General features: G+C 33.8%; 3 protein-coding genes across 4 annotated transcripts; 2 read left to right on the forward strand and 1 right to left on the reverse strand.

The window, feature by feature from the left end:
- The first annotated feature begins 1,066 nt into the window (after positions 1-1,066).
- Positions 1,067-5,216, forward strand: LOC142611970 (transmembrane emp24 domain-containing protein p24delta7-like). The gene is made up of 4 exons (XM_075784115.1): positions 1,067-1,505; positions 2,077-2,286; positions 4,267-4,343; positions 4,862-5,216. Exons 1-4 carry the CDS (start codon positions 1,287-1,289, stop codon positions 5,004-5,006), a joined length of 651 nt encoding a protein of 216 aa, XP_075640230.1. The 5' UTR covers positions 1,067-1,286; the 3' UTR covers positions 5,007-5,216.
- A 5,340-nt stretch (positions 5,217-10,556) lies between these two features.
- LOC142611978 (uncharacterized) lies at positions 10,557-13,930 on the reverse strand. Its single transcript, XM_075784121.1, has 2 exons — positions 12,531-13,930; positions 10,557-10,942 (listed from the first exon to the last, which is right to left on the reverse strand). The coding sequence occupies exons 1-2, from the start codon at positions 13,863-13,865 to the stop codon at positions 10,847-10,849; spliced, it is 1,431 nt and encodes a 476-aa protein (XP_075640236.1). The 5' UTR covers positions 13,866-13,930; the 3' UTR covers positions 10,557-10,846.
- A 3,903-nt stretch (positions 13,931-17,833) lies between these two features.
- On the forward strand, positions 17,834-23,053 carry LOC142629977 (pectinesterase 31). Of its 2 annotated transcripts, XM_075804139.1 has the most exons (7): positions 17,834-17,965; positions 18,062-18,322; positions 18,410-18,514; positions 19,279-19,356; positions 19,959-20,146; positions 21,805-21,978; positions 22,358-23,053. In XM_075804139.1, exons 2-7 carry the CDS (start codon positions 18,080-18,082, stop codon positions 22,518-22,520), a joined length of 951 nt encoding a protein of 316 aa, XP_075660254.1. In that variant the 5' UTR covers positions 17,834-17,965; positions 18,062-18,079; the 3' UTR covers positions 22,521-23,053. The 2 variants fall into 2 exon arrangements, with proteins under 2 accessions (XP_075660254.1, XP_075660182.1); XM_075804067.1 differs by lacking the exon at positions 17,834-17,965 and having other exon boundaries at positions 17,972-18,322.
- The last annotated feature ends 3,603 nt before the right edge of the window (positions 23,054-26,656 follow it).

Below are 26,656 nucleotides of genomic sequence, written 5' to 3' on the forward strand. Positions count from 1 at the left end.
CAATAGCCTAGCTAGTTGTACATGGACATGTTCCTGATAAGTGATAAAGAGTCATGTTTAAAACTGGTCACATTTGAGCGGTGGATTGTTGTTTCTCAATTAATGTTTGATGAGTGATGACTTGGCTTTCTTTGAGCTTAATGTAGCACCCCTTTTGGCTGTGAAATGTAATAAACGGGAGAGAATGTAAAGGGAGTTGTAAACGCCAGATCCAAACGCTGCCTTAAACCCGGCTTTGCAAGAAGTGGTATGTTGAGTCCAACCTATGAGGAATGAAGTTTAGAAGATTCCTTATTGGCTTTGGAATCCAACTTAGATGTATAGGTGTCGTTGGGGAATCCGGATGGGGAGTGTCTATTTAAGAGTCATGATTTAAACTAAAGAGAGTGAAATCTAAGATCTACATTGAGCTTAAGTGAACAGTCACCTCATCAACAAGGATAGATGGAAGACAAAGAGGCTCAAATCAAAACATTGGATATCATAGTGACAAAAATCCAAAATTTTAAACATAACTGGACACATTCAAAATGACACGAGGTTACAATTTGTAATTCAGTCTAAAAATTAAAACGAGAGAAACATACAAAGTTTATGTATAGATTATTCTTAATTCTCAATACAAATGATTTCTGAGTATTTATAATACGTATTTCATGTTTTCTACTGTGAGTTATAACAATGAAATTAATGTATTTCACAATATTTTAGAGCTTGTTTTAGATCTTTCTCAAAAAAAGGGGGGAAAAAAACTAGTTTTACATGAAACAATTAAAGACGAACGACACTTAACTAATAAATTATTCTTCTAAAAAAAACTCTTTAAATTATTAATGAAAATAAACAACATGTTTAATATAAAAATAAAATCAAGACATAAATAATAAATATACTATAGTAAAAATAAATGGTCATATGTCATGCTTTTAGGACAATTATTAATAAGCCAGTTAAAGAAAATTTTGATACAATCCCTATAAAAAATATATAAAAAAAAAAGGGTTAAAATATTAATTATTATTTTTTTCTCCATTGATAAAAACTTCCCTAAAATAATTCCTTAAAAATTGCTTTTATTGTACCCGGTAAGTTTTTCCAAAAATAAAAACAAGAGAAACGTTAATTTGGGATTTGCTCTCAGAAACATTGAAACTGAGATAGATCTCCGTTTTGACCAAAAAAGAAAGAGTCACAGGAGCTCCACTTCCCAAATTTCTGTTTTAGATCTCCAGTTCTCCCTAGATTTTAAGGTTGTCTAAACCCAAAAAATAAAAATAAAAATAAAAATGTCTGGGTCGTTGTTACTAACAATTAATCTGCTTGCAATTCTAAGCCTGGGAGTAATTTTCAACGTGGCTCACTCACTGCGTTACGACCTTCAATCGGGCACCTCAAAATGCATATCGGAGGAAATAAAAAGCAACGCCATGTCTGTGGGCAAGTACACTGTTATCAGTCCCAACGAAGGCTTTCCTCTTCCTGATTCGCACAGAGTCACTGTCAGGGTAATGCCTCCAAAACCCACAATTTTTGTTTCTCAATTTTTTGTGCTTTGCTACTGTTTGATAATCATTTTCTGCAATTTTAATTATTGGGTTTTGTTTGGTTTGATATTTGTTGGAGGGATTAATGTAAAAGGGGTTTTTTTTTTTTTTGGTGCTTTGGTTCAGTTTGATAATCATTTTCTACAATTTTGATTATTGGGCTTTGATTTGTTTTGGATTATTTTGTGGGGGGTGGGGACTAATGTAAAAGACAAATTTTTGTAAGTCATTATGTGTATAACTCGAATGCATATTGCAAATGGTATTGGTGGGCGGTTGTTTTCTCTTATCTTGAATTGAATTGAAGATATTGGTGTAAATACAAGGTCTAATTTTTGGGTAAAAGCTAGTTTTTGGATTAAAATAGCCAATGATTAAATTGAAATCCAGAAGCTCCTGTGAGCATGCGTTTTGAATCTTTTTATAAATAGAAATGATCATTTTTTTTTTTTTTTTGGTTTTGGTTATGGTTAATTTTGCGGTTTTTGGGCTTGGTTTGAGGGAATAATGTGGTTAATGGGGTTGTTATTAGGTGAATTCACCTCACGGGAACAATTATCACTTTGGGGATCATGTAGAATCGGGTAATTTTGCGTTCACTGCAGCCGAGTCTGGTGATTATACAGCTTGCTTTTGGACACCTGATCATAAGGTCCCAGTGACAGTGACGATTGAGTTTGATTGGAGAACTGGTGTTGCTGCAAAAGACTGGTCAAATGTTGCTAAGAAAGGGCAGGTTGAAGTAAGTGTTTGCTATGTCCTTTCTTAATTTGTGTCTTGAATTTAAGGAGTTACTGTCATATTTCCTTTTAAGTTATTGTGTTACTGGTGCATAATATCTGTCTTGGCTGCTGAGAGTGAGACAGAAAGTCACTTCTAGGTTATTTCCAACCTTGCTGATAAGATGAAGAAGGTTTTTTTTTTTTTTTGGTTTTTTTTTCATTTATAGTCATTTCTTCACTCATTTGAATCTTCTATTATTCGAAGTGGATAGGATAGTTCAACCCGGCAATGGAACTATTCTGCTGCATTTTAAATGGAAATGAACTTAGATATTCTGAGTCATAAGTCCGTACCTACAGTAATGTCATCATCCATTATGGGTTACTAGAATTGGTCTAACCAAGACTACCAGCATGATTTCACGTTTTATTCAAATAGCTCATGCTTAATGAAACTTCATTCTTTAAAGCTTGTGTGATAATGATCAAGTTATGGTGGGATTAAAGGTTGCATTTTTTATTGAGTGTGTGTGACAAAACATGTTGGTCCCAAAAATCTTCGACTTCAGCTTGATTGTTGGTTGTTGCATGCAACAAAACATGCAGTTTTTAATCATTTACATTATTGCATGTGCTATTTAATTGCATTAAATTCTTGTGATTTGTTTGAAGTGCACTCTTCTGTGTCCTTGTTTTGTTTACTAGCAAGTAAACATGCGTGGATTTGTTGGTTGAATCCTGTATGATACTGTTTTATATGTGGTTGAGGTTTTTTTTTTGGGTGCTGTGGTCAGTTTTGACTTAAAATTTTAGCAAATCTTCAGTTTTCAAGCTGTTGTTTCTATTCTCATGAGCCTCTTCTTTGCCATTTGTGGTCCTTTCAATGATAATTTTGTGTCAAGTCACATCAGCTGGTTGAAACATTCGATACTGTTCTTTAGCATGGAGAAAATCTTGGCAAACAAAGCTTCTGCAAAATTTTCCATAGGTTGCGTGGATAAGTTGTGGTTACAGTAGTTGATGATGGTGAGAATTTATATTTGTTTGAAACTGGACCTGGGCAGTTTAAAACAGCTACTGCCTCAGAAGGATCTCTTGTTTTCATTTAAGAAGATTTCAATTTCCTTAGTATCACAAATCGTAACTTATTAATTTTTTGATAATTCCATAGTTTTGGGGGGGGGGAATTTGAACCATAGACGTTTCCATTGAAAACACCTTGAACTGCCAATTGAGCTGTAGGGCTCTTGGCATAAATCATAACTTCTTAATTATGCTGCTTACACTAAAGGTATACCATATTTTTACAGTTTGGTACTTGTATATCACGATCTTGAGATCATAATTTTTTCCAGTTCTGATGTGAAAGCTAGTTGAAGGACCTGCATCCATGTCTTAGGCTGCCATGGGAAAGATAAAACTTGGGATAAACTATCTATTGAAGGGAAATATAAATTCATGTTTGTGAGGCCCAGTTTTAGCATCAAATTAGGAATACATGTGGGAATCTTCCAATGTTTGAAATTAGAATGACTTGAATCAGAATGAGCATAGTGACAGGCTGAAAAGCTGCCTTCCCACATGAAATATTTCCAATTAAATAATCTCATTCATGGGATTCAAGTGATAGCCTAGTGATAATGGCATCATCCTTTGTGGTGCCTCATGTGTGTGGTTCAAATCTCACCTCCTCCCCCAGTATCTGCCTATCAAAAAAAAATCCCATTAATTGCTATTGGATGAATTTCTTTATGGCTCGCTAACCAGTTTCTTAAGACTCTTAAGATTTGCTATTTTTGAAAACCAGGTATGGTTGTTGTGTTTATGGGATGATCTTATGTTTTAATGGATGTTAGGAGCTGTTGTTCCTATCATAAATTTAATAGTTCTTAGTCTTCATTTTGGTCATTTTTGTTTTTATATGATAGATCCAAGCAATTAACAGAAAGATATACTTCACATGGTCTGCTGATGTATTATTATTTCATATTTTGTGCTAGACGATGGAACTTGAGTTGAAGAAATTGTATGACACTGTCACATCCATTCATGACGAGATGTTTTATCTTCGTGAGAGGTACAAACACAATTTTCCCTGTAATATTATGGTACTTATTTGTTTCAACTTTAAATCTCACTTCATGTTTGTATTTTGGAAAGGGATATTTTATTGTAGAAGTTTTTACATAATCATACTATTTCTAACTGAAGATGACATGAAAAATTTTTGTGCAAATTGTACCACATGCACATAGAATTCTTTTAAATAGATTGAAATTGCTATCTCCATTGCTTACACTTCGCTCACCTTGTGTGTGTGTAAACAGAAATTTTAAAACTCTGGGTAGCTCAGTCACTAATATCGCCAGTGTCCAAGAGTTGGTTATCTGGTTGTACACACATTGCTCCAACTTATTCTTTGTAGACAAATGCGAAAATTCATTCATTTTTCCTCAATTGTACTTTTCAAATGCTTTGCATTTTAAGATTATTTACCTTAAGACCTTAGGCCCTAATGAGCATCTATGATCTGGGTTTGTTGTTACTAGAGGCCTTTTGGCTAAATCTGATGTATTGTTGTCCTTGGTGATCTAGGGAGGAAGAAATGCAACAGCTTAATAGATCAACTAACTCTAAAATGGCTACCTTAAGTTTCGTCTCCCTTGTGATTTGCTTGTCGGTGGCCGGCTTGCAGTTTTGGCATTTGAAGACATTCTTTGAGAGAAAGAAGCTCCTCTAATTTTGTTTTGGCATACAAAAATTGTAATTTTTGTTTTCTAACTTACACACTAAGCAGTTGTATGATCATGTTATGTACTTTATTCTTTTCTTTTGTTAATGTTTTCTGCAGTAGATGTTATCCCCAATTGATTAGTTGTACAATTCACACTACTATGTAGTATTTACAACAATGCTACAAACAAAAAAAATTTCACAACTTTTTACACAATTTGTTGAGGTAGCAGATCGTGATTAGTGCAACATCACTTTTACTAAGACTACCATTGACATCATTTTATTGTACACCAATCACAGCATGTTACCTCAACAGTAGTGAAAAATGTTGTGCCCGTAGACTTATTAAGATTTTAACAGTTTTCAGAAGTCCCTATCTGTTTTAAAGTTCATGTAGAGTGATTGATAGGTTTGTAGAAGACAACGTGCTTTTTGCCAAATGCACAAATCTGTCTTCTTCTTTTTTTCGTTTTTTGATGGGGCACAAATCTGACTTGTTACTATGATCTTGGGTTTGGGTTTGGGTTTGTGTTTGTGTATCATACCCTAAGTAGTTACTCATCTTATTGACATAGGCACCCGGATTTTATAGAAAAGCTATTCTGATTATGTTCATTGCCACACATATATGATTGCCCATACCATAGACAACAAATTTTTTTTTTAAATGGAAAATTTTGACAAAGGATCCACCAATTCCTTGTTGGCTTGGGACTATCGAACGCTTGGAGTCAGCCAACAATGAGCCCCATCCACGGCAAAAGTATATGATGCAACGGGTATATACAGAACGCCTTTTTCACATAAGATTGGACCTCATAAGCATGAGACTCACCTTATATGAGAAAGGCATTACATGATCTGTTATGCAATGATATCCTCTCCTTCCTATGCCCTTTGGCATACAGAACAATAAACTGTTGGTTCCCATATATAAAACATGGTGCCTCTTATTGATTCATTCATGACAAAGCCAATGCGACCTTGTAGGAGGAAGGAATAACTAAAGAAAAGAGAAAGATTGTTACTTAAAATTAATCGGTAGAGCTTGCAAGGACTAAGGGCATGATTATAGAAATATTATTGTGATTTTAAAGAAATACTATCATGATGATCTAGTGAAAGCAAAATGCTTCTTGCTGAATATCACAAATTTATTTTTCATATCGACTGATGTATAGATTTTCTTATCAAGATGTATCATAGATAATTGTGTTCAAGAAAAATATTATTACTAAAATTTTATGTGCATAACACTTTGTCACAAAATTTGTAGTAGTTTGTTATATTAGGGATGGTAACTTTGTTACATATCTAGCATCTACAAGTGTTTTCCACAGATATCCAGGTTCAAATCATGTCACCCCTAACTCCCAACCATCGATGTATCCAAAAAAGAAAAAAATAGTTGCATAACGCCTACCATCCATTCAGCATCATTCCTTGGCCCTCTAATCAATGAATCAATATATATATAAAAGCAGAGACCTCATGCGGGAGTGCATGAGGTCCTGCCATGTGGCGCTCTATTAGAGCTCTATTAGTGTAATTATTGCATTTGACCTTTCACTTCACCTCCTCTTAAAAAGTTAATTCTTACATGCATTTAGAAATAGAAACAATGCAGGTTATTAATTGCTTCAGTAAAAACAGTTCATCTCTTTCTCTTTCTTAACTCTTCAATTCCCCCTTTATATTTAATGCACACTAACGTGTTTCTTTTGAAATCAGTATCTATATCTATCTACAGCCTTTACAAATTGCAGGACACCAAGGAAAATGAATTGATGTAACACTTCTTTGGAGAATAACCAAAATCCTATTAGATACCTCCATCCTTTCTTCCTCCATTGATGCCAATTTGCTTCAAGTGTTATATCTCCTTCTCAGAGCTATGCTTCGGGTCCTAAATTGAATCGTAAGTTAATTCTTCCAATAAAAGATGGTTATATAATCTCTAGAATCTCTCTTAAATCTTTGCTTTATTATTTTGATCTCTTTAAGTTTTGCTTTATTATTTGGTTTGGACTCATGCAACTACATTTTTGTTACGTGCACGCAAGTTGTTTGATAAAATAGCCGAGTGTTTTGTTGTAGACAACAATTAATGTAGAAGCAATTGCTGATCCTATGAACCGGATGCCTTTGAAGGCCTTGATTGCTGCTAACCTTCCTGTAGGTCTCAATAGGGAAAGGTAAAGGTTCCACTTCAATCTTTGAATTAATATTTTAATTTATTCTCAACACATTTTTTCTTTCTTTTTATTTTCTAATTTTAATTTTAATTTATGATTATATGTAGCTTAGACAAGTAGTGGATAATGTTGGGAAATGAGTAACGTATGGTTGTTGCCTAGAAATGTCTTACGATAGACTAAAACAACACCATACTGATGAAATTATTGGTCTTCATGGATTATACAAATATTGTCAAAATATTGTTGGAAACCACACAAATTGGTTTGCATTTGGCCAAATACAAGTTTTGGTATGAATTTAAAAAATGATCAGCTTATATAAATTCAATTTTAGGAGTGTCAACTTTCCTAGAAGTTGATGCCCACTTATGTTAATAGACTATAATTTACTTTTCAGACTTGAGGAAAATTAATCTTTAATTTCATTAATCTAGATTTTGTTGTCTTAAGTAGCATGGGCTCGATGAGGTTCTCAGAGGAATCCAAACATTTTACAAGATTCCACTCAAAGGCATTATTTAAACTTAGCTCTTTGAACAATATTACGTATGATTTGCATTTCCTATTGCATACTAAAGTTAAGGACACTATGCTTTGCATATGAGATTGACCACCTCATATGTTCCGAAAATAAAAACACAAGAACATGATTTGATTGTTATAGTTGCTGTTATTAGTTTAAATTTTAAAGATTATTCTCCTTGCTATTACTTTTTGGCTTTTATTATACTTTTATAGAAGTTATTATATTCAGCTGTAGTGACCATGCTAGCTAAATCTGGTACAAATATTTCAAATATGTGATAGAAATTATCATATACAAGGTACTTTCTCATTTTATTTTCTTTTTCTTTTCATTTTTCTTTTTATTTTTTAAAATTTAGTGCACATGTCAAGTCTTCATGATATTGATAATTGCTATATATTGTCTTAGTTCATAATCTGTTAAGAGCATTCCCAACCGCTTATGCAAAAAAAAAAAAAAATGCTGTCTCACCAAAAGGCCATTTGATTTATATTACATTACTACTCTTGCAACAGACCTTACATCACATTCTTTATTTTACAATACACCATATTAAAATAAATTTTTACATCTAACACAGGTCATATGTGTTTGAGTGGCAGAAAAAGAAAAAAAAGGATTATGCGTGTTTGAGAGATATATAAAGTAAGAGAGAGAAAAAAAAGAATGCATAGGTTATATAGTATCATCTAAAAATACATGATACTATAACAATGTTTTAAAATTTGCTACAGGAATGCGAGACCGGTTATGTAAGGCTCATTTTTTCGTTTTCTTTTTTTAATGAAAATCCTTACATACTTTGCATTTCATCTGGTTTTAAAGGACCAGATGATAATGCTTTAATATTCTCTTTATTAAACTATTATTATGTATTAGTAAGAGTGAAATTGTCGTGTCTTGAAGATTTTAATTTAAAATTCTAATCATCTATCATTCTATACCAACTGCACAAACCAATTTGGTTCAAATCAGATAGATGAAAATCAGGATGGTTATCTAGGAAAAAATAATTATTGATATGTTGAATTTTTCATTTCCTTATGGACATTTTTGAGCATGCATTATTGACATAAAATATTGCATTTATATCTTTTTATACTTACAAACATGTCAATATTTTTTTAAGGTTGAAGCATTTCCTGAAAAGCCAAATGAAGAGTATGGTACTTGGATTCTTGACTCATAGAAGTGGGGATGTTTGAGGGACTTTTGGTTCTTGATCGGGTAAGGCTTCATTGTCCATAAGATGTAACTGAAAGCATATGGATTTAAATAGAAATAATGATTGTAGAAGGTGTGTAGAGGTTTATGCTTTTCTATGGACAAATTAATGTCTAGTTTTGCTATAGGGCTTGAAGGCCTTATAGGGAACTCTTGGTTTAACTATATTTTCTTGCAAGATATTCACACAATATAAAATTTTTCGTGCCTATTTCAATCAAGTGTTCTTTCTCCTTTGATTTTTACTTAGCTCTTTATCAATGTTGATTCTTTGTCGTTTTTTTGGGATATGCCTTTCATTCCAAAAAAGAAAAAAAAGATTTTAATCTTTTCATTCTTGATCAATTTTGAATGTTATTTGGATGTAGTTAAGCATCAAGGAACTAGGGGAGTAGACCTCATTTTAGTTCATGTGGTTATTAATGAACTTAGTGTAAGACAATGAGTTAAAATGTCTTAAGTTTACATGTGCTGAAGAAGAAATTTATGCAATCTTCCTTAGAAGGTGGAGCATTCAAACAATGATGCTACAGTACTATAAAGATTGAAAATTTGTTTTTTTAATTAATAATAACTAATAGTTTTAAGGCAAGTACATGCTTATATTTGATAAGTTGTTAAAGTACAAAATGTTCTATGTATGATGAAAATTTGAAAGTTTTATTGGGGGATCCAAATATATGTGTTTTGGAATCACTTTTCAACCATTGTGCATTCAGTTTGTTAAATGTGCATATTGCAAAAGGCCATATTCATATTAGTTTGGGAGACTTACAAAAAAAATATATAGTGTTGCCAAATTTGAATTTGGCACTAACTGTAGTCTTAGAAAAATTTATTAATTTTGAGCTTTAATAAGATTTGATCAAACATTGAAATGTGGAGGACGGTGGTACTTTTTTTTAATGCTGATTTTTTAAATTTCTTAGAGATTGTAAATATGTCTCATTACCCTTCTACAATTCATGATAAAAACACTACACAACAAATGATACCCAACTTTGGAATAAAAAACACGGCTAGAGACTAAGGTTTAGTTTGAATTTAGTTTTACTAGCCAGCTTCGTAGATTAACTATTATGTTAAGGTTAGACGTTTTGAACTTGTGAGTTTTGTTAAGATTGTGATTAACTGTGAGTGTTTGAAATGTATTTTTTTGTTTTAGAATTAAGAAGAAAGAGAAAGACACATTTTATATCAACTTTTATTCTATAATATTCCTCCAAAGTTGTTTTTTTATTTCTCATTAATTATAATGGATATGTGTATACAATATATAATTGTTGCTTTTTATAACGAACTCATTACTAACAAAATTCTATAATAATTATGTCATATAATATATTTACAGCATTCTCTAAAGTCTTCTTACATAAAATATTACAACATTATCCGTGCAAAGCACGAGCAACTTACTAGTCTATATAATTACAAAGCTTTCTTTTTTCTTTTCTTTTTTCCTTTTTTTTTTTTTTTGAGAATCAATTACAAAGTTAATTTGTCATTGGATCCGTCTACAATAGTTCTTTTGCTCTGCTTCTAAATTGGTTTGTTTTATATCTATTACGAAAATCGTAATCAATAGGGCATCACATAGAGACTTATGTTTTAAAAAACTCACACATCATAAATACTAGTTATCATGAATTTGTTAAACGATATGAATGTGACCAACCACACCAACCCAAGTATCTGGGATTTTATTTAGAATCACACAATGAGACATACTTGAGCTTATACATCAAAATATGTCTTACTCAGAAATCAGAATAGACTTACACCAGTCCTATAGGACAATACCACTCAAAAAGACTCACAGAAAAACATGCCTCAACCCTTTATTTAGTAGCTAATTATGGCATGAATCCCATTCACAGGGCAACACCAGCATTCCATTCACTCATCATCATGGCTCTTGCGGTGGTGGTGATGCTTATAACGGTGGTGCTTCTTCTCCTCATCATCATCATCATCACCAGAGCCATCATCTCCCTGACACATATATACACAATCAGACAAAAGACAGTTCCAACCAATTGCAATACAAACAAGTTCATCTTTCACTTTCTTAGCACACCTATACCACATACATGGCATGCAAACAAAACGAGGTAGGTCATCCAAATCTAAAGTCTATTCTGTACCTGCTTTTGGTGATTGATGAGACTAATCTGTACCATAATAGCTATTTTCACCAGCATGGACATGTTAATGATAACGGATATTAATGTAAGGTAAGGATCTCTCAAGGTAATAATCAAAGGTGCCCATAATTTATATATACCAACTCATCTAAAATTGTGTAAAACAACATTCACCTTGTCTGTTTTTATAAAATAACCTAAGAGCACAGACAAAACACAGCATGACACAGGAAAAGGCAATTCTTGAAAAACTAGGACAAGACATGGCAGGCACACAGTAGTTAATTAATTAATATATATTTAGGTATGTTTATAAATTTTTTTTGGAATATTTTAAGTTTTTTTAGAGGGGCCAGGGGAAGAGGTTTTTCGCTTTGGGCCTAACAACTGTTACCTACTACCAGGCAGCTTAGAAAATAACCAAAGAACCAGATGTTCAGTCAAATATATTATTTCACTGGTACCTTGAACCTACATGCAACATGAGAACCAGTATTAAAACAATCATTTGTTCCAGGAATTCAAGCTTGCTTAAAATTGAGAAAACCTCATGTTTGGGAATTCTTTAGAAAATTTTCCATGATATACATAGACTACCACCAACTTTAGGGTCTTAGCCAAAACTGGCAGAAGGAAAGTCCCAGATTCATTTAACAAGACTTGCTTATGCTAATCAACTCTGGAATGTCTTTCTTAACTCAACTTCTTGATACATCATACATGACAAAATTCTGATATGATACAAAACTAATACTGGACAGGCATAATCAAATTTCAGACAAGATAAAACATACCACGTACTCATATTACATGACAAAGCTAGCATTAAATTGATGGTTAATTGTAGCTTCCCTCATAAACTATGGTCTCACTTGCAATGTCTACACTAAACTATAATTTTTGCCACTGACACCTTAGTATAAGATTAATTTGCAACGGTGACTCCAACATCCAAAATCAGTCATAAAATAACAAATTAGTGAGCTCATTGGGCTAGACATTGCAGATTGATTGGAAGTTTCGAACTAATCTATTAATCGTAACTTATTATTGCACCACACCACCAAACCAACCCACTAATTTGATGGTAAAATCCTGACATTATAAGAAAGTAACACTGAGAAGACACATAATCAAAACTCAGACAAGATAAAACATACAACATACTTATAATAGTGAACATTCATTCCAAACAAAGAGATGTTTAATGTTAAAATTAATAACCACAACAACAACAACAAAGCCTTAATCTTGGATTCGACTATGGATCCTTAACAGACTAATCAGGGTCAGCCACATATATTCTATTTGATATATTAAAACATATAATATCATATCACAAATTATTCAAACTAATTGGTCATACGAATCCTTTCCCTCCATTTTAAACATAAAGTAACAAGGAAATGGGATCAAGGAAAGAAATGGTCACTCACATATTTCTTGCGGCCATAGCCCTCTTCACTCTCCTCACCATAGCCCCCATACTTGGGCTTCTCATAGCTCTCCTCTTCCTCAGACCTCCCATACTTGGGCTTCTCATAGCTCTCCTCTTCCTCAGACCTACCATACTTAGGCTTCCCATAGCTCTCCTCTTCCTCAGACCTCCCATACTTGGGCTTCCCATAGCTCTCCTCCTCTTCCTCAGACCTCCCATACTTAGGCTTCCCATAGCTCTCCTCTTCCTCAGACCTCCCATACTTGGGCTTCTCATAGCTCTCCTCTTCCTCAGACCTCCCATAGCTAGGCTTCTCATAACCCTCTTGCCCCTCGTAACTCGGCCTCCCATAACCCGCAGGCCTCCGAGGCGGCTCATCCCCGTAACTCGGCTTCTCAAACTCAGTCGTCTCACTCCTCCCCCCATACCCATATCCACCACCACCCTCTTGTTCCTCCCCATACCCGGGTTTCCGCCCGTACCCGGATCCATACTCCGACCCAGGTGTCTCATACTCGGGTTTCCTACCATACTCCGATCCGGCAGCCTCGTACCCGGGTTTCTTACCATACCCAGATCCGAATTCCGACCCGGGTGTTTCGTACTCTGGTTTCCGGCCATACCCAGATCCAAATTCCGATCCAGCAGTCTCATACTCAGTCTTTCTCCCATACCCGGATCCATATTCCGATACAGGCTCCTCAGTCTCCGGCTTCCGGCGATACCCAGACCCGTATTCCGATCCAGGTTCCTCAGACTCCGGCCTCCGCCCATACCCGGACCCGGTCTGTTCAAACTCACTTTTGCGTCCATACCCAGATCCATATTCCGGTTCCGGCTGCTCATACTCACTCTTCCGACCATGCCCAGATCCAAATTCAGATCCGGGTCGCTGCCCATACCCGGATTCATATTCAGAAGCAGGTCTCTCAGACCCATACCCAGGCCTATTCACACCAGGAGGGACCTCATAACCAGATCCAGGCCTAGGCCTATCTCCATAGCCACCAGAAGCTCCGAAGTCATCGGGAGGACCAGGAGAGTAACCGGGAAGGGCTCCGGGTCGGGGCTTGGGTCGGGCATAGCTGCTGTACTCGGTTTGAAGAGCCTCATCACCATAAGCAGAGGGCTCAGAATGAGAGGAGTATTGAGGGCGATCGTAGTCGAATTCATTGGACGGTGAGGATGAAGAGGTAGGATAGCAGGTCTCATCGGACGGCCCGAGAGGACGCCCGTACGTGAGTTCTAGGTCGTAGCCTCCACCATACGGCGTCGGATCGTACTCGTCGAAATCGTCCACGTCATCATCTGCGCCACGCGTGTTATACGGCATCGTTTCAGCAAAGTTGTTTTGTTTTGTTTTGATCTGATCTGATGAGATGAGAAAAATGAAGAGAAAACGCGTGGACTAGGATGGGTTTTATAGTAGTTTGACTTGCCGACAAATACGGCGTCGTTTGGGGATGTAATAAGGAAAATTACTCAAATTAGGAACCCATTTGGTTGTCTTGTGGACACGTGGGGGACTAATAACGGTTGAAAGTGAACGTATAAAAGTGAATGTGATGGGGGTGTGGCCCGTGTGGGTGTGGGCCTCAGATACAGTTGAAAGTTGAAGGTTGAAACTTTGGGATGCCTTATCTAAAATCATTAAGTAGTGGGCCACACGATTGATTTTTGCTACATTTTTGTTTTATTATTGATATAAAAAATAAATAAAAAGGATGAAATTAATTGGGCCAACATGGCTCCTAAGTCCAATTGTTAAAGTTTGGCTAATGACACATATAGATAGGTCCAATGATTTGCTACGTAATATCATTTCCAGAATAGCAATGTTTAATTACGGGCTTGTTAATTTTTATACATCAACCACCTAGATATATCGACCATTTTAACATGATCCTTTCTGTTTCATTTTGAATGGGGCATCAATTTCGCCGTTAGAGATTTAATTTTATAGATCTAACCACATACTATTTTAAACTTTAGATAACGTGACACTAGATACACTTTAAAAATGTAATATCAAATCTAAACTTATGAAATTGATCCCATAAAGAATTATATTTTTACTAAGGATGTTGTACTGTAGTGTAGTGCATGCCTTGTAGAGATAAAAGTGGTTAGAATATAAAGAAATCTACGAGTAGAATATCCTAAAAAATCTAAAAAATATGAATACGTGGTAAATATGACGAAGGGAAAGACTTTGGAAGAGATTTGCAACACATTTAACATTGAGATTAATTACACTCCAGAAGAAGAACAGCAAGGCTCGGATAGTGAACCAATGGGGGCATTTGAAATTGAACGTAGTTTTTTTTTTTTTTTTGATACAAGATAGAATTTCTATTCTAGTTTAATCTAAGTGTATATGTGTGTGAAGCTTCCTCCAGGAGGCTTGAACCCTAGCACTTGCCTCCCACACCCCACAAGCATTTATACTTGTAGAGTGACTACCACACCAAAGGGAAGCGATGGTTGAATGTAATTGATATTGGCTTCCGATTTTGTTTTTTCTCAAGTAGGTGAAAATAGGTTTGATGGATAAATTTTTTATTGTTATACTTTAATCAACCTTAAGCGCATATATATATGGCAAAACTTAGGTACAGTACTTAGGTGTTGTTCCTTAGGTTCTTCTCTTAAGATTCTGTTATGTGAGATTTTTCTCATGGGATTGAAGTGTATTTTTTAGTTAAATAGTCACATGACAAAATCTTAAGAAGAGAATCTAAGGAACAATACCTAAAGTACTGTATATAAATTTTGTTTATATATATATAGCTTAAATAACTTGCTTAAAATGAGTTGAGTTGAGTTGAGTTTATATAAGAGCTCATAATATTAATAATGTCGTCTCCTATTGCCAAAATCTCATATTTGTCATATGCATTTTGTTATCAAATATATGTATGTGTGTATGTGTATATATATATATATATATATATATATATATATATATATATATATATGTCATATGCTTTTAGCTGCTGATATAATTAATTCTTAGGTGATAAAGATGGGGATGTGTCTTCCTTACTTTTTCTCCATACCTTATAGCTAGGGCAAGGCATGTATATAGTGTGATAATGTTGATGGCTGCACAGCTTTGCTAGTTGTAGCATGAAAATTTTATAGGTGATAGTGTTTCTTTTTCAACTGTGATCAGATAACGTTTGATTATCAAGGCTGGTCTGATGAAAATTTTATAGGTGTTTGTGTTATTGTATTCTTTTAGTACTATTATTGTTGATTGCAAGTTCCTCATCAACTTGTTGGAGTTTCATCAGACCAGCCATGCTTACAGCTTATTGTCTTATTGAGAAGGAAATCATTGTGCTTAGACTTCAATAATGCCGTTCCTGCTTATTTTGTTGTGGGTCCAACTAGGGGCTGATGCATGAATTAAGGATTAAGGTTTTTTTTTTGTTGATAGAATGATAAGGATTAAGGTGTTTGTTATCTTTGACTATTTTCTACTGGACTTTTCAATCATTTTTGGTATAGGTGGAGATTGAACTTCGGATCTCTTATTCAACCATCATAAACTTTATCAGTTTAGCTAATTAGAACCCACACTTTATTTTTATTCTATGAATTCAAATTTCAACCTAAATGATAAGCTAGTAATAGTTTACCTAAAAAGATCAATGCTAGTAATAGCCATGCAGTAATAATAGTAATGCTCATTCTATTTTTAAAATAAATTATTCTTTTGTGAAAATTTATTTGTTGGATTTACACAAACCTTAATGGAAAGTATCATTTCATGAAACATTTGGAAAGAAAGTCATTTTAGAAAACATTTCCATATTCCCCTTATAAACAAACAAGACTAATTGAAAATCACACCCTTAAAATTTGGGGTAAGTTTAATTTTTCTCCTCGAAGTTTACAGATTTTGATTTGGTCCCCTAACGTTAGCTATCATCTTGATTAGGAGGCCTTCCATTCATGCATGTGCTAATGTGTCCATTAAGTGACACCGAAGCTCAAAACATAGTTTTGAATATCAAACTATATTGTTATGAGTTTCATTAAGCCACATCAACATACTTTTTATTAATTAATATAAGTATTATTTTTTTGAATTTTTTCTCTTTATTTTATTTTTCTAATTTTCCATCTCTCTCTCTCTCTCTCTCTCTCTCTCTCTCTCTCATTATGGTGGAGTAGCGTAGTTCTATTAAGAAGATGAGCGCAAAGATGAATCTAGATCGTAAGATGCAATGGGTGAAATTGCGAGGTGTGTAGTTAGTGGTGAAAGGGAAATTTCCTTCGCAATGGTAGGCACTATTAAGGGTTTTTTCGACGTTAGAGGCTTTGTGGTTAATGAAACCCTTGCACTAGGGTCCAATTGACGAAACCTTCTCCATCCTCACCTCTTCCTCCTCCTTGTCTTAAATCTCCTCAACTTGCAACTCCATCAAGTCCTTCTTACTCTCGCACTCACTCTACCTATCTTGCCACTTCTTCTCCCTCGCCTTCTCTCTCCCCTTATCTACAAGCTCTTCTTCGAGCTCTTCAACACCACCTTATCTTCCTCCTTCAAGCCTAAACAATCCAACAGTTGGATTGACTCTGTCCTCTAATCCAACGATCCTAATCTCACAAACTTTGTCTTTTTAAAGCTTTGATTAGAGTAATTGTACGATGGTTGTTTTGGTTTTGAAATCTTGATCTTCATTTGGTTCTCAAGAAAATGTAAAAAAGAAACTAAAGGAAAAATTGAGATCATATCAAAATGTTTGGATAAACAAAAAAGTGGAATCATAAAAAAATGTTAAAAAGTCCAAAAAAATTGGGCTATATTTCTATTTTGGATGCTCAAAAATGTTGTGAAAGGAAAAAAAAAAAGAATCATTTTATTTATTTTGTTAGTTTATATAATTTTAAAATATCCAAAGAATTTCATAATTAAAAAAATATTTTATAAAATTTATTTTAAAATTTCAAGTCTTTTTTAATCTATTTAATTGATATGAAGGGTCTGTTTGTGATCCGTTTATTTTATTGAAATTAAAATTTTTTTGCTAAAAATACTGTTAATAAAGGTAAAAGTTAGCTGAAATAGTATAGTGAGACTCATAGATAGTATCAAAAAGTACAATAGAACTTATAAATAATAAAAAAAATAAGCTAAATGATAAAATAATTTATCTTTTTTAATTTAAAGCCGCACACCAAACAATCAAACACACCCGAAAGATTTAAGAGTTACTCACCGGACACATGTATGAATATGAACGGAAAGACTCCTAATCAAAATGATAGGTACATTAAAGGGGCCATATCAAAAAATTTTAAAGAACAAAATTAAAATTACTTCAAATTTAAAGGATATAAATGGCAATTTTAATCAACTGTGGACAAACAAATCCAAAATACTTCCCATCTCCCAAGTCCCAACAAGAACAACTGGACTAGGTACTAGATTCTGTTACTTTTTAGCTAACTTTAGCGTTTCCTTTGTTTATTCTCTCTCCACTCCATTCCATTCCATAATTGTCATTCCCATTACAGAGACATAGAGAGAAAACAATGGCGGCCTCTGTGATAATGGTGGCACAGGACGGCAGAGGTGACTATGTAACCGTGCAAGAAGCTATAGATGCTGTGCCACTAGGCAACAATCGTAGGACAGTGATTCGTGTGGCCCCAGGGGTTTACAAGCAACCTGTGTACGTGCCAAAAACCAAGAACTTTATTACTCTGGCTGGTCTTAGACCTGAGGACACTGTTCTCACTTGGCACAACACGGCCACCCACATCGATCACCACCAGGTTTTTTTTTTTGCACTTTGCACTGCTATATCATATATATGTGCTAATACCCCATCTGGGTTTGACTTTTATGTTTGGTTTTTGCAGGCAGCTAGGTTGATTGGGACTGGGACTTTTGGGTGTGGAAGTACTATTGTGGAAGGAGAGGAATTTATTGCTGAGAATATCACTTTTGAAAACTCTGCTCCTCAGGTAATCTTTATATTTTTGTCGATGTTTAGCATTTACAAGTTTTCAAATTTATTGGTTTTTCTTGTTAGTTGTTACTTGGTATTCTAGCTTTGATGAATTTAGATAATGGAAGGTCAGCTAAATGTGGTGGAAACTGAGTTTTGGGGTTTTTAGGTGATAGGTAAGTTGGAATTTTTGGATCAAGGTTTTGGATATAGAAAAGATTGCACCTTTTGTGTTGGCTAAATTGTTGTCCGCACCACAATTAGTTTCTTCCAAATCACCCTGTTTCGGGACTCACAATGTGAAAGAAAATGGTGCGGAAGTAATTTTTAGATGTTGGGCATGTTAGCAATGTTTTTAAAGTCTGGGGTGTTGGATATGCTCAAAATTTATCCTTTTGTATTTGTTAAGTGAATATACTGTGGCCTTGTTTATGTAGCACCCTTTCTTTTTAAGGCTTTGGATGCATAGTGCGTTTGGCGTAGCAAATAAACTAACTGAAATAGTCTGTGGTTTTCTTTCTTAAGGTATTGATTATTTCTTGAATTGTAGTTTAAGGTTATCAGTATACATACATGCATACATACATACATACATATATATATATATATATATATATATATATATATATATATATATATATATAAGAGTACTTTGTGCTTATTAGTATTTGAGAATGATAGTATTGTTTTACAATTTAGCTTCTGTCAATGCTTGTAACAATTTAATTTCAGCATAACTGTTAAAGTTAGAGGATCAACTAAACTCTTCCTTTTTGGTAGGGTTCAGGCCAAGCTGTGGCAATTAGAGTAACAGCTGATCGATGTGCCTTCTATAATTGCAGATTTCTTGGGTGGCAGGTATATGCATTGTCATTCTCAATTATGTTTTGTGTTAGTGAATTTATGGAGCATCTTTTTAGGGTGTTACATTTCTACTTTACAATTCCTGAACACTTCATCTTGGATCAAAGAATTTCATCAAACAACATAACTGGTTGGTAGATGATAGTAAAAACTTGTATGCTTTCTGGCAACAAATACACACTTTCACTGTAAATAATCAAGAATGTTGTTTGTAGCCTGTATCGATCAGAATTATTATTATTATTATTATTTTTTTTCAAGTGAAGGAAATTAAATGATATGGGTGGCTAGTGGCGGTTGCCTATATCTTGAGGTTTACCCTGGTCCCACCAAAGGTGGGCCAGGGGTTTCACTTCATCAAAAAAAAGAAGTGAAGGAAATCAAATGAATTCTTTGTGCTAGGTTTGGATGGTCACTTTGAAGTCAATATCTATCACTTTGTACCCTAAAATCAACTGAGGCCCTTGGCCAGCAAACCAGATGTTTATGTGCTGTTTGATTTCTGCAATTCTCTTCTCAATTTCAGTACATTTTAGAGAAGTTATCTGAGGCATGGATATATCTGAAGGGTTCTTTCGTTTATGATTCTGATGCAGGATACTTTGTACCTGCATTATGGAAAACAGTATTTGAAAGATTGCTATATTGAAGGAAGCGTGGATTTCATCTTTGGCAATAGTACTGCTCTCTTGGAGCATTGTCATATCCACTGCAAGTCAGCAGGTTATATAACTGCCCAAAGCAGGAAATCTTCTCAGGAGACAACTGGTTATGTGTTCTTGAGGTATTTAATTGACTAGTTGTCTTACCATTCCATTTTTGGTAGAACATCCCAATTACTTTGAATTGATGCATTATATTTTGGTGACCACAATATTTTCTTCTAACCTCAAGTGGAGATCTTTAATTAGTATTATGCTGTCTCTTTAGAACTCATAATCTTAAGTCTTAACTAATAGCTATATCACGCAATATTTATACAAATGCGCAAATACTTCATGCGATAGATGTTAATTTGGAGGTGACCCAAACTGAAACTTCCCCATGATTGGGCCCTACCATTGGAGCACGGCGGCCCAATAACCCAACCCACCTCATCCCCTCAGCTAGCATGTTGGCCCAGGTGCCACTCTGCAATTAATGCTCTGACCAACCACCACTCATTTGCATTAAATGTAGAATGACAGTTCCATACTTGATCACCTCGAAAAGGGATTCCACCAACCTGTCCCCTTAGTCGTATAACTGGATGGATTGGTGTAAGTTCCTTCCACTTCATGGGGGAAGCAGTGCAGACTATTTAGAGTTAGGACCAGCATCTGGAATGGTTTGGCCAAATCTGACTTGAAGGAATTGGGGTTAGGGTCACCAATCTTGTTAGAAGCTTATAAATACCCCTGGCACCTAGGGAGAAAGGTATGTTCTTGATCTAACAATAATTCATTAACTTATCTGCCAGAACTGAAATAGAGACCTTTGATTGTGAATCTGATATGCTTCGGAGGTCACCGATTGATCAGAAATCTAGAAAGTAGTATTGTTTCTCGTTTTCAAGGAGGGTAATAGACCCAACTGCTCATAGTTGCTCTTGGACAGGGATTGTGAGAGTGGTTCCATATGACAATCTCCACTTTTATACCCCCCATATTAACTTGTCACATGAAATGGAATGTTTGGACCTTATAGATTCCAACTAAGAGTTATTTCTGTAACTAGTTTTGAAGAATAGAGTTAAGTTGCAATAGGTTGACATTTGGCATAAGAGCCTCAAAATTATTTTTTGACCTTATAAATTTATTTGTATTATGGAGGTAAGAAAAATGACCCCAGAAGGAGCTAAATGGTGAATAAAGATTAAGTTTTGCCGGGTAGGTTTGAAGTATTGAATTAAAAAATATGATTAATTACATGCTTCTTAATTCTTTTGGATTTTTGAATGCTCCACATTGATTTAAAATTTTACATTTTGGAAGTTTTCAAACCCATGCCAATCCAGAGCTGTTATTGAGTCACATTGCTAAAGAGTGTCCTCTTTATAACCTGGAGCTGTGCTAAGTTGTTGCATGTTGTATGTCATTTCAAGATTCATTATAATTGCAGTTGCATTAATAGTTGATCTAGTTCTGCCAAATTTTTATATAATTTTATACTATTTTTCCCTCTCTTTCTTTTCTACTATTCCAATCATTCGCTTCTGTAAACTATATATCAAACCAATGCATTAAACTTCTGATACAGCCAGATAAATTTATGGCTTTCATGCTTATCCTGGTTGAAGTAGCAAATGTGTTTTTTGAAGATGTCATTAAATTAATCATGTCTTGCCAATAAGTTGTCTAGGTTTTGTAGTTGTTCCTTTTCCCCTGGCCCTTCTAGTTTTTGGGCCAAAACTTCAGCTGCTACTATGGGTGTCACCTATGAATAATTTTTATGTTGATGCAGATGTGTGATCACTGGCGTTGGAGGAACTTCATATGCATATCTTGGACGACCATGGGGACCTTTTGGAAGGGTCGTCTATGCATTCACATATATGGATGCATGCATAAAGCATGTTGGCTGGGATAACTGGGGCAAAACAGAGAATGAGAGAAGTGCTTGCTTTTATGAATACAGGTACGTCACGTTTAGTGCTTCCTCTAACTTTATAGAGCCTACATGTAAAACACATAGGATATCATTCACCAACTGAAAACTTCTCTTAACTTGTGAACTTAGTTGATCAAATCCAGCTGTCAGGGGCTTGAGTGAGTTAGGATGATACCATGATGTTATACTAATCTACAACAGATTTGAAATGATAACCTTCGTTTTGATGCTAAGTAGAAATGCAAAATGAAAATGAATTGATAACATGTTGGATTTGAGTTTTGGTTGAGTTGGTTGTATTTTCTTTTCTTTGACTTTTCCTGTGAAATGGATGCTGGTGTCTATATGAAAGTTAATTCTTAATAGCACACTAAATAAGTATGGAGTGCTTCAATTAAAAATGCAGGTGCTATGGGCCAGGTAGTTGCCCATCAAAAAGGGTCGCATGGGCTAGAGAATTGATAAACGAAGAAGCAGAACAGTTCCTCATGCATCATTTCATTGACCCAGATTCAGAAAGACCTTGGCTTGCCCAGAGAATGGCCGTGAGGATACCATATTCTGCGTAACGTTAATGGAAGGAGACCTGCTTATGCTTCCCAGCAACTAATGGGAGAAATGCATTTATTGAAAAGTATATTTGTGATGCATAAGATCTGCATAATACAGCTTATTTTAGTCTTTGATTGATCAAGATATGAGAGAATAGCATGGTGCCTTTTGATGTATGAGCTTCCTCTATAGATTGTTTGGCTTATATTTTGTGAACTTGTCTAATCAGCTTATGTTAAGATTCTTTGAAATAGGGTTTCAAAAGGGACAGTATCATTTTGAGCAATTCGTGACTGATGGTTTTGTAGAAGCAAGATGGTTTCTCCATTTGAAAAACTAGTTTCAGTTCCTTGGAACCAGCAGTGAACATTTTAAGGTGGGCAATAATAGGTCTTATGTTAACTGCCATGAAGATCAAAACTCTAAACGCATGAGTTATGACTTAATGTAAAGTGACAACTTTGGCATCAACTTCAGCTCTCGTTTGATCTGACATATGTATTTCATGCAAGACCTACAAGGTATAATCGCAAGGCAAAAACTTGTTTTACATGGTATTTAGAATCACGTTAAGTTACATGTTATGATATACTGCTTAATCGGTTCATCATTCTTGAGATGTGGCCCCAAAAGAATGAGCATACAGTCTCATGCCGTAAAATTTCTAATGAAGCTCGTCACCTCCAATTAAAAGAGGTAACATATATTTTTGCAATTCCTTATTATAATGTTATTGCAATAAGTTAAAATGAAAAATATTGTTGTAATAACTTGATATTAGTTATTTTTGTAGGATTGAGATCCGGTGCTATTGCACCATGCAATAGAAAATCAATTGTTGAGATTAAAAGTAATATCTTAGTCTCAAATTTTTTTTAGTAGCATCATTAATATATATAAAGACTATATCAACATACATATCATACACACGTTCATTAGTTATATTTAGTAACCATTTTCAAGGGTAAAAATATTACCAATTTTTAAAGAAATAGGGTGGTTTGGGCCTATATATAAACCCCATTCTTTACACATTATTTTATTATAACTTGTGAGATTGTGTAGTGTAAGAGAGCAAAAATGAAATTTCTTTTGTTTCTCTCGTTGGTTTAAATATATATATTGGGGAACTTATAAAAAAAATATATATATATTGGCGGTTGGTTATGGCAACAATGACCTTGTAGACTATGATTACTTTCACCTTGTGTTGCAATGACCAAAATCCTATTGCAACACCGATAAAGTAACATGTTATGATATACTGCCAAATTGGTTCATCATTCATGGGATGTGGCCACAAAAGATTGGGCATATAGTCTCATGGCTCAAATTTCTAATGAAGCTCGTCACCTCCAATTAAAAGAGGTAACATATATTTTTGCAATACCTTACTATATTAGGAAATTTTATTGCAATAAGTTAAAATGAAAAATATCGTTGTAATAACTTGATATCAGTTATTTTTGTAAGATTGAGATTCGATTCTATTACATCATGCAGTAGAAAGTCAATGGTTGAGATTAAACTTAATTGCATAATCTCAATTTGTTTTTTGACAACATCATTAATTTATATACAAACTATATCAACTACATATCATACATACCTTCATGAGTTATATTTAGTAACTATTTTAAGGGTAAAAATACTACCAATTTTTAAAGAAATAGGGTGGTTTGAGCCTATATATAAACCCCATTCTTCACGCATTATTTTATTATAACTTGTGAGATTGTGTAGTGTAAGGGAGCAAAAATGAAATATATTTTGTTTCTCTTGTTGGTTTTCATATTCATATTGGGTGTTGGTTATGGTAGCAATGACCTTGTAGACTATGATTACTTTCACCTTGTGTTGCAATGACCAAAATCTTATTGCAACACCAATAAAGTAACACGTTTTGATATATTGCCAAATTGGTTCATCATTCATGGGATATGGCCACAAAAGAATGGGCATATAGTCTCATGGCTCAAATTTCTAATGAAGCTCGTTAACTTCAATTAAAGGAGGTAACATATATTTTTGCAATACCTTACTATATTAGGAAATTTTATTGCAATAAGTTAAAATGAAAAATATCATTGTAATAACTTGATATTAGTTATTTTTGTAAGATTGAGATTCGATTCTATTACATCATGCAGTAGAAAGTCAATGGTTGAGATTAAACTTAATTGCATAGTCTCAATTTGTTTTTTGGCAACATCATTAATTTATATACAAACTATATCAACTACATATCATACATACGTTCATGAGTTATATTTAGTAACTATTTTAAGGGTACAAATATTACCAATTTTTAAAGAAATAGGGTGGTTTGGGCCTATATATAAACCCCATTCTTCACGCATTATTTTATTATAACTTGTGAGATTGTGTAGTGTAAGAGAGCAAAAATGAAATTTATTTTGTTTCTCTTGTTGGTTTTCATATTTATATTGGGTGTTGGTTATGGTAACAATGACCTTGTAGACTATGATTACTTTCACCTTGTGTTGCAATAGCCAAAATCCTATTGCAACATCGGTAAAGTAACATGTTATGATATACTACTAAATCGGTTCATCATTCATGGGATATGGCCACAAAAGAATGGGCATATTGTCTCATGCCCTAAAATTTTTAATGAAGCTTGTCAACTCCAATTAAAAGAGGTGACATATATTTTTGCAATACCTTATTATATTAGAAAATTTTATTGCAATAAGTTAAAATGAAAAATATCATTGTAATAACATGATATTAGTTATTTTTGTAGGATTGAGATCTGGTGCTATTGCACCATGCAATATGAAATCAATAGTTGAGATTAAAAGTTACCAAAGTCACTTTTAATTTCAACCCTTAAATAAATTTTTTTTGACCCTCATCTTTTTACCATTTCACTTTTATACTTTACTTTTTCACCTCTCTTACACCATTTCACTATTGCATCGGATCCCAATCTATTTTTGTATTCTATTGCATTAAAAATTTAAAAAATAATAGCTTATTGCAACAAAATTATAATCGCAATAATTTAATATATATTATTTTACAATCAATTACAATAATAAATATAAAAATATTATTTTAATAACTTAGTATTAATTATTTTACAATTTATTGTAATAACAAACATGAAATATTTTTTTCTTTCAACGAAGATATCATTGCAATAATTTGATTTGAATTATTTTGGTCAATTATTTAATTTAATATTATTGTAATAGCATATTATTACAAGAAATTTGAAATATAAATTTTTTATTGCATGACATATATATTATTGCATTAAATTTATCATTAAAATAATCAGAATTTATTGCAATGGAACTTTTTGTTACACAAACCTATTAACTTAGATTTTATTACACCACCTCGTTTTAACTATTGCAACAACTTTGATGTTATTATATGGACCAAGTGGAACATTCCCTATAAGTCTAGGATGATAGACAAGGTTTGATGTCTTGGCAACTTTAGATTAGCTTTTTTTTTTCTTCTTTATTTGTTCATGTTTAAGATTCCTTTTATTTAGGTACAAATTGTGATTTTGTCAACTTTCAGTAATAATAATTAAAAAATTTAATCTAAAAGCACCCGAATCGTTTAGGAACCAAAAAATAAAAATTACGATGTAGTGATAGAAAAATCACAATGGCTTTGATAGTTCGTTACCAAATAAACTCTTGCTCTCAACAAAACTACTTTAAACTTGACCAACTGCCGTCTACTCTGCATAGCACTATAATGCTCTAGTTTTTATTTTCTTCGAACAAGTGTTTGATCCAAAGCTTTTTGTTATTAAAGGAGGGCCAGCCAAATATGAGTCTTAAAATGGATGTGATTCTACTTAAATATATGTGTGTGTTTCTAGTTTATACTTAAAAGACATGATGGTTATGCATGGTCTTTTGTGTTTTAGGTGAAAATGCACTTAGTCCTTACATTTTGGGTCAATTCTCATTTTGGTCCCAAAATTGATTTTGCTACTATTGTAGTCCCTAAAAAAAGAAAATTGATTTCATTTTGGTCCCTACCATCAAACGGAATACCCTGCTTGCTGATATGACACTGACATGACACTGATGTGGTTATTAAAATATTATTAAAAAATTATTTGGCATTTTTTAAATGCCACATTTTTATTTTAATTTTTAAA

This window comes from Castanea sativa, chromosome 1 (assembly GCF_040712315.1).
Source record: "Castanea sativa cultivar Marrone di Chiusa Pesio chromosome 1, ASM4071231v1".
NCBI lineage: Eukaryota > Viridiplantae > Streptophyta > Magnoliopsida > Fagales > Fagaceae > Castanea > Castanea sativa.

What these genes read in the sequence shown, in the direction of transcription:
- LOC142611970 (XM_075784115.1), top strand. Translation starts at nt 1,287, where the DNA reads ATGTCTGGGTCGTTGTTACTAACAATTAATCTGCTTGCAATTCTAAGC. An exon ending in CGCACAGAGTCACTGTCAGG is followed by an intron (nt 1,506 to 2,076) that starts GTAATGCCTCCA and finishes GGTTGTTATTAG; the next exon opens with GTGAATTCACCTCACGGGAA. An exon ending in ATGTTTTATCTTCGTGAGAG is followed by an intron (nt 4,344 to 4,861) that starts GTACAAACACAA and finishes TTGGTGATCTAG; the next exon opens with GGAGGAAGAAATGCAACAGC.
- LOC142611978 (XM_075784121.1), bottom strand. Translation starts at nt 13,865, where the DNA reads ATGCCGTATAACACGCGTGGCGCAGATGATGACGTGGACGATTTCGAC. An exon ending in GCTATGGCCGCAAGAAATAT is followed by an intron (nt 10,943 to 12,530) that starts GTGAGTGACCAT and finishes TATATGTGTCAG; the next exon opens with GGAGATGATGGCTCTGGTGA.
- LOC142629977 (XM_075804139.1), top strand. Translation starts at nt 18,080, where the DNA reads ATGGCGGCCTCTGTGATAATGGTGGCACAGGACGGCAGAGGTGACTAT. An exon ending in CCCACATCGATCACCACCAG is followed by an intron (nt 18,323 to 18,409) that starts GTTTTTTTTTTT and finishes TGGTTTTTGCAG; the next exon opens with GCAGCTAGGTTGATTGGGAC. An exon ending in GCAGATTTCTTGGGTGGCAG is followed by an intron (nt 19,357 to 19,958) that starts GTATATGCATTG and finishes ATTCTGATGCAG; the next exon opens with GATACTTTGTACCTGCATTA.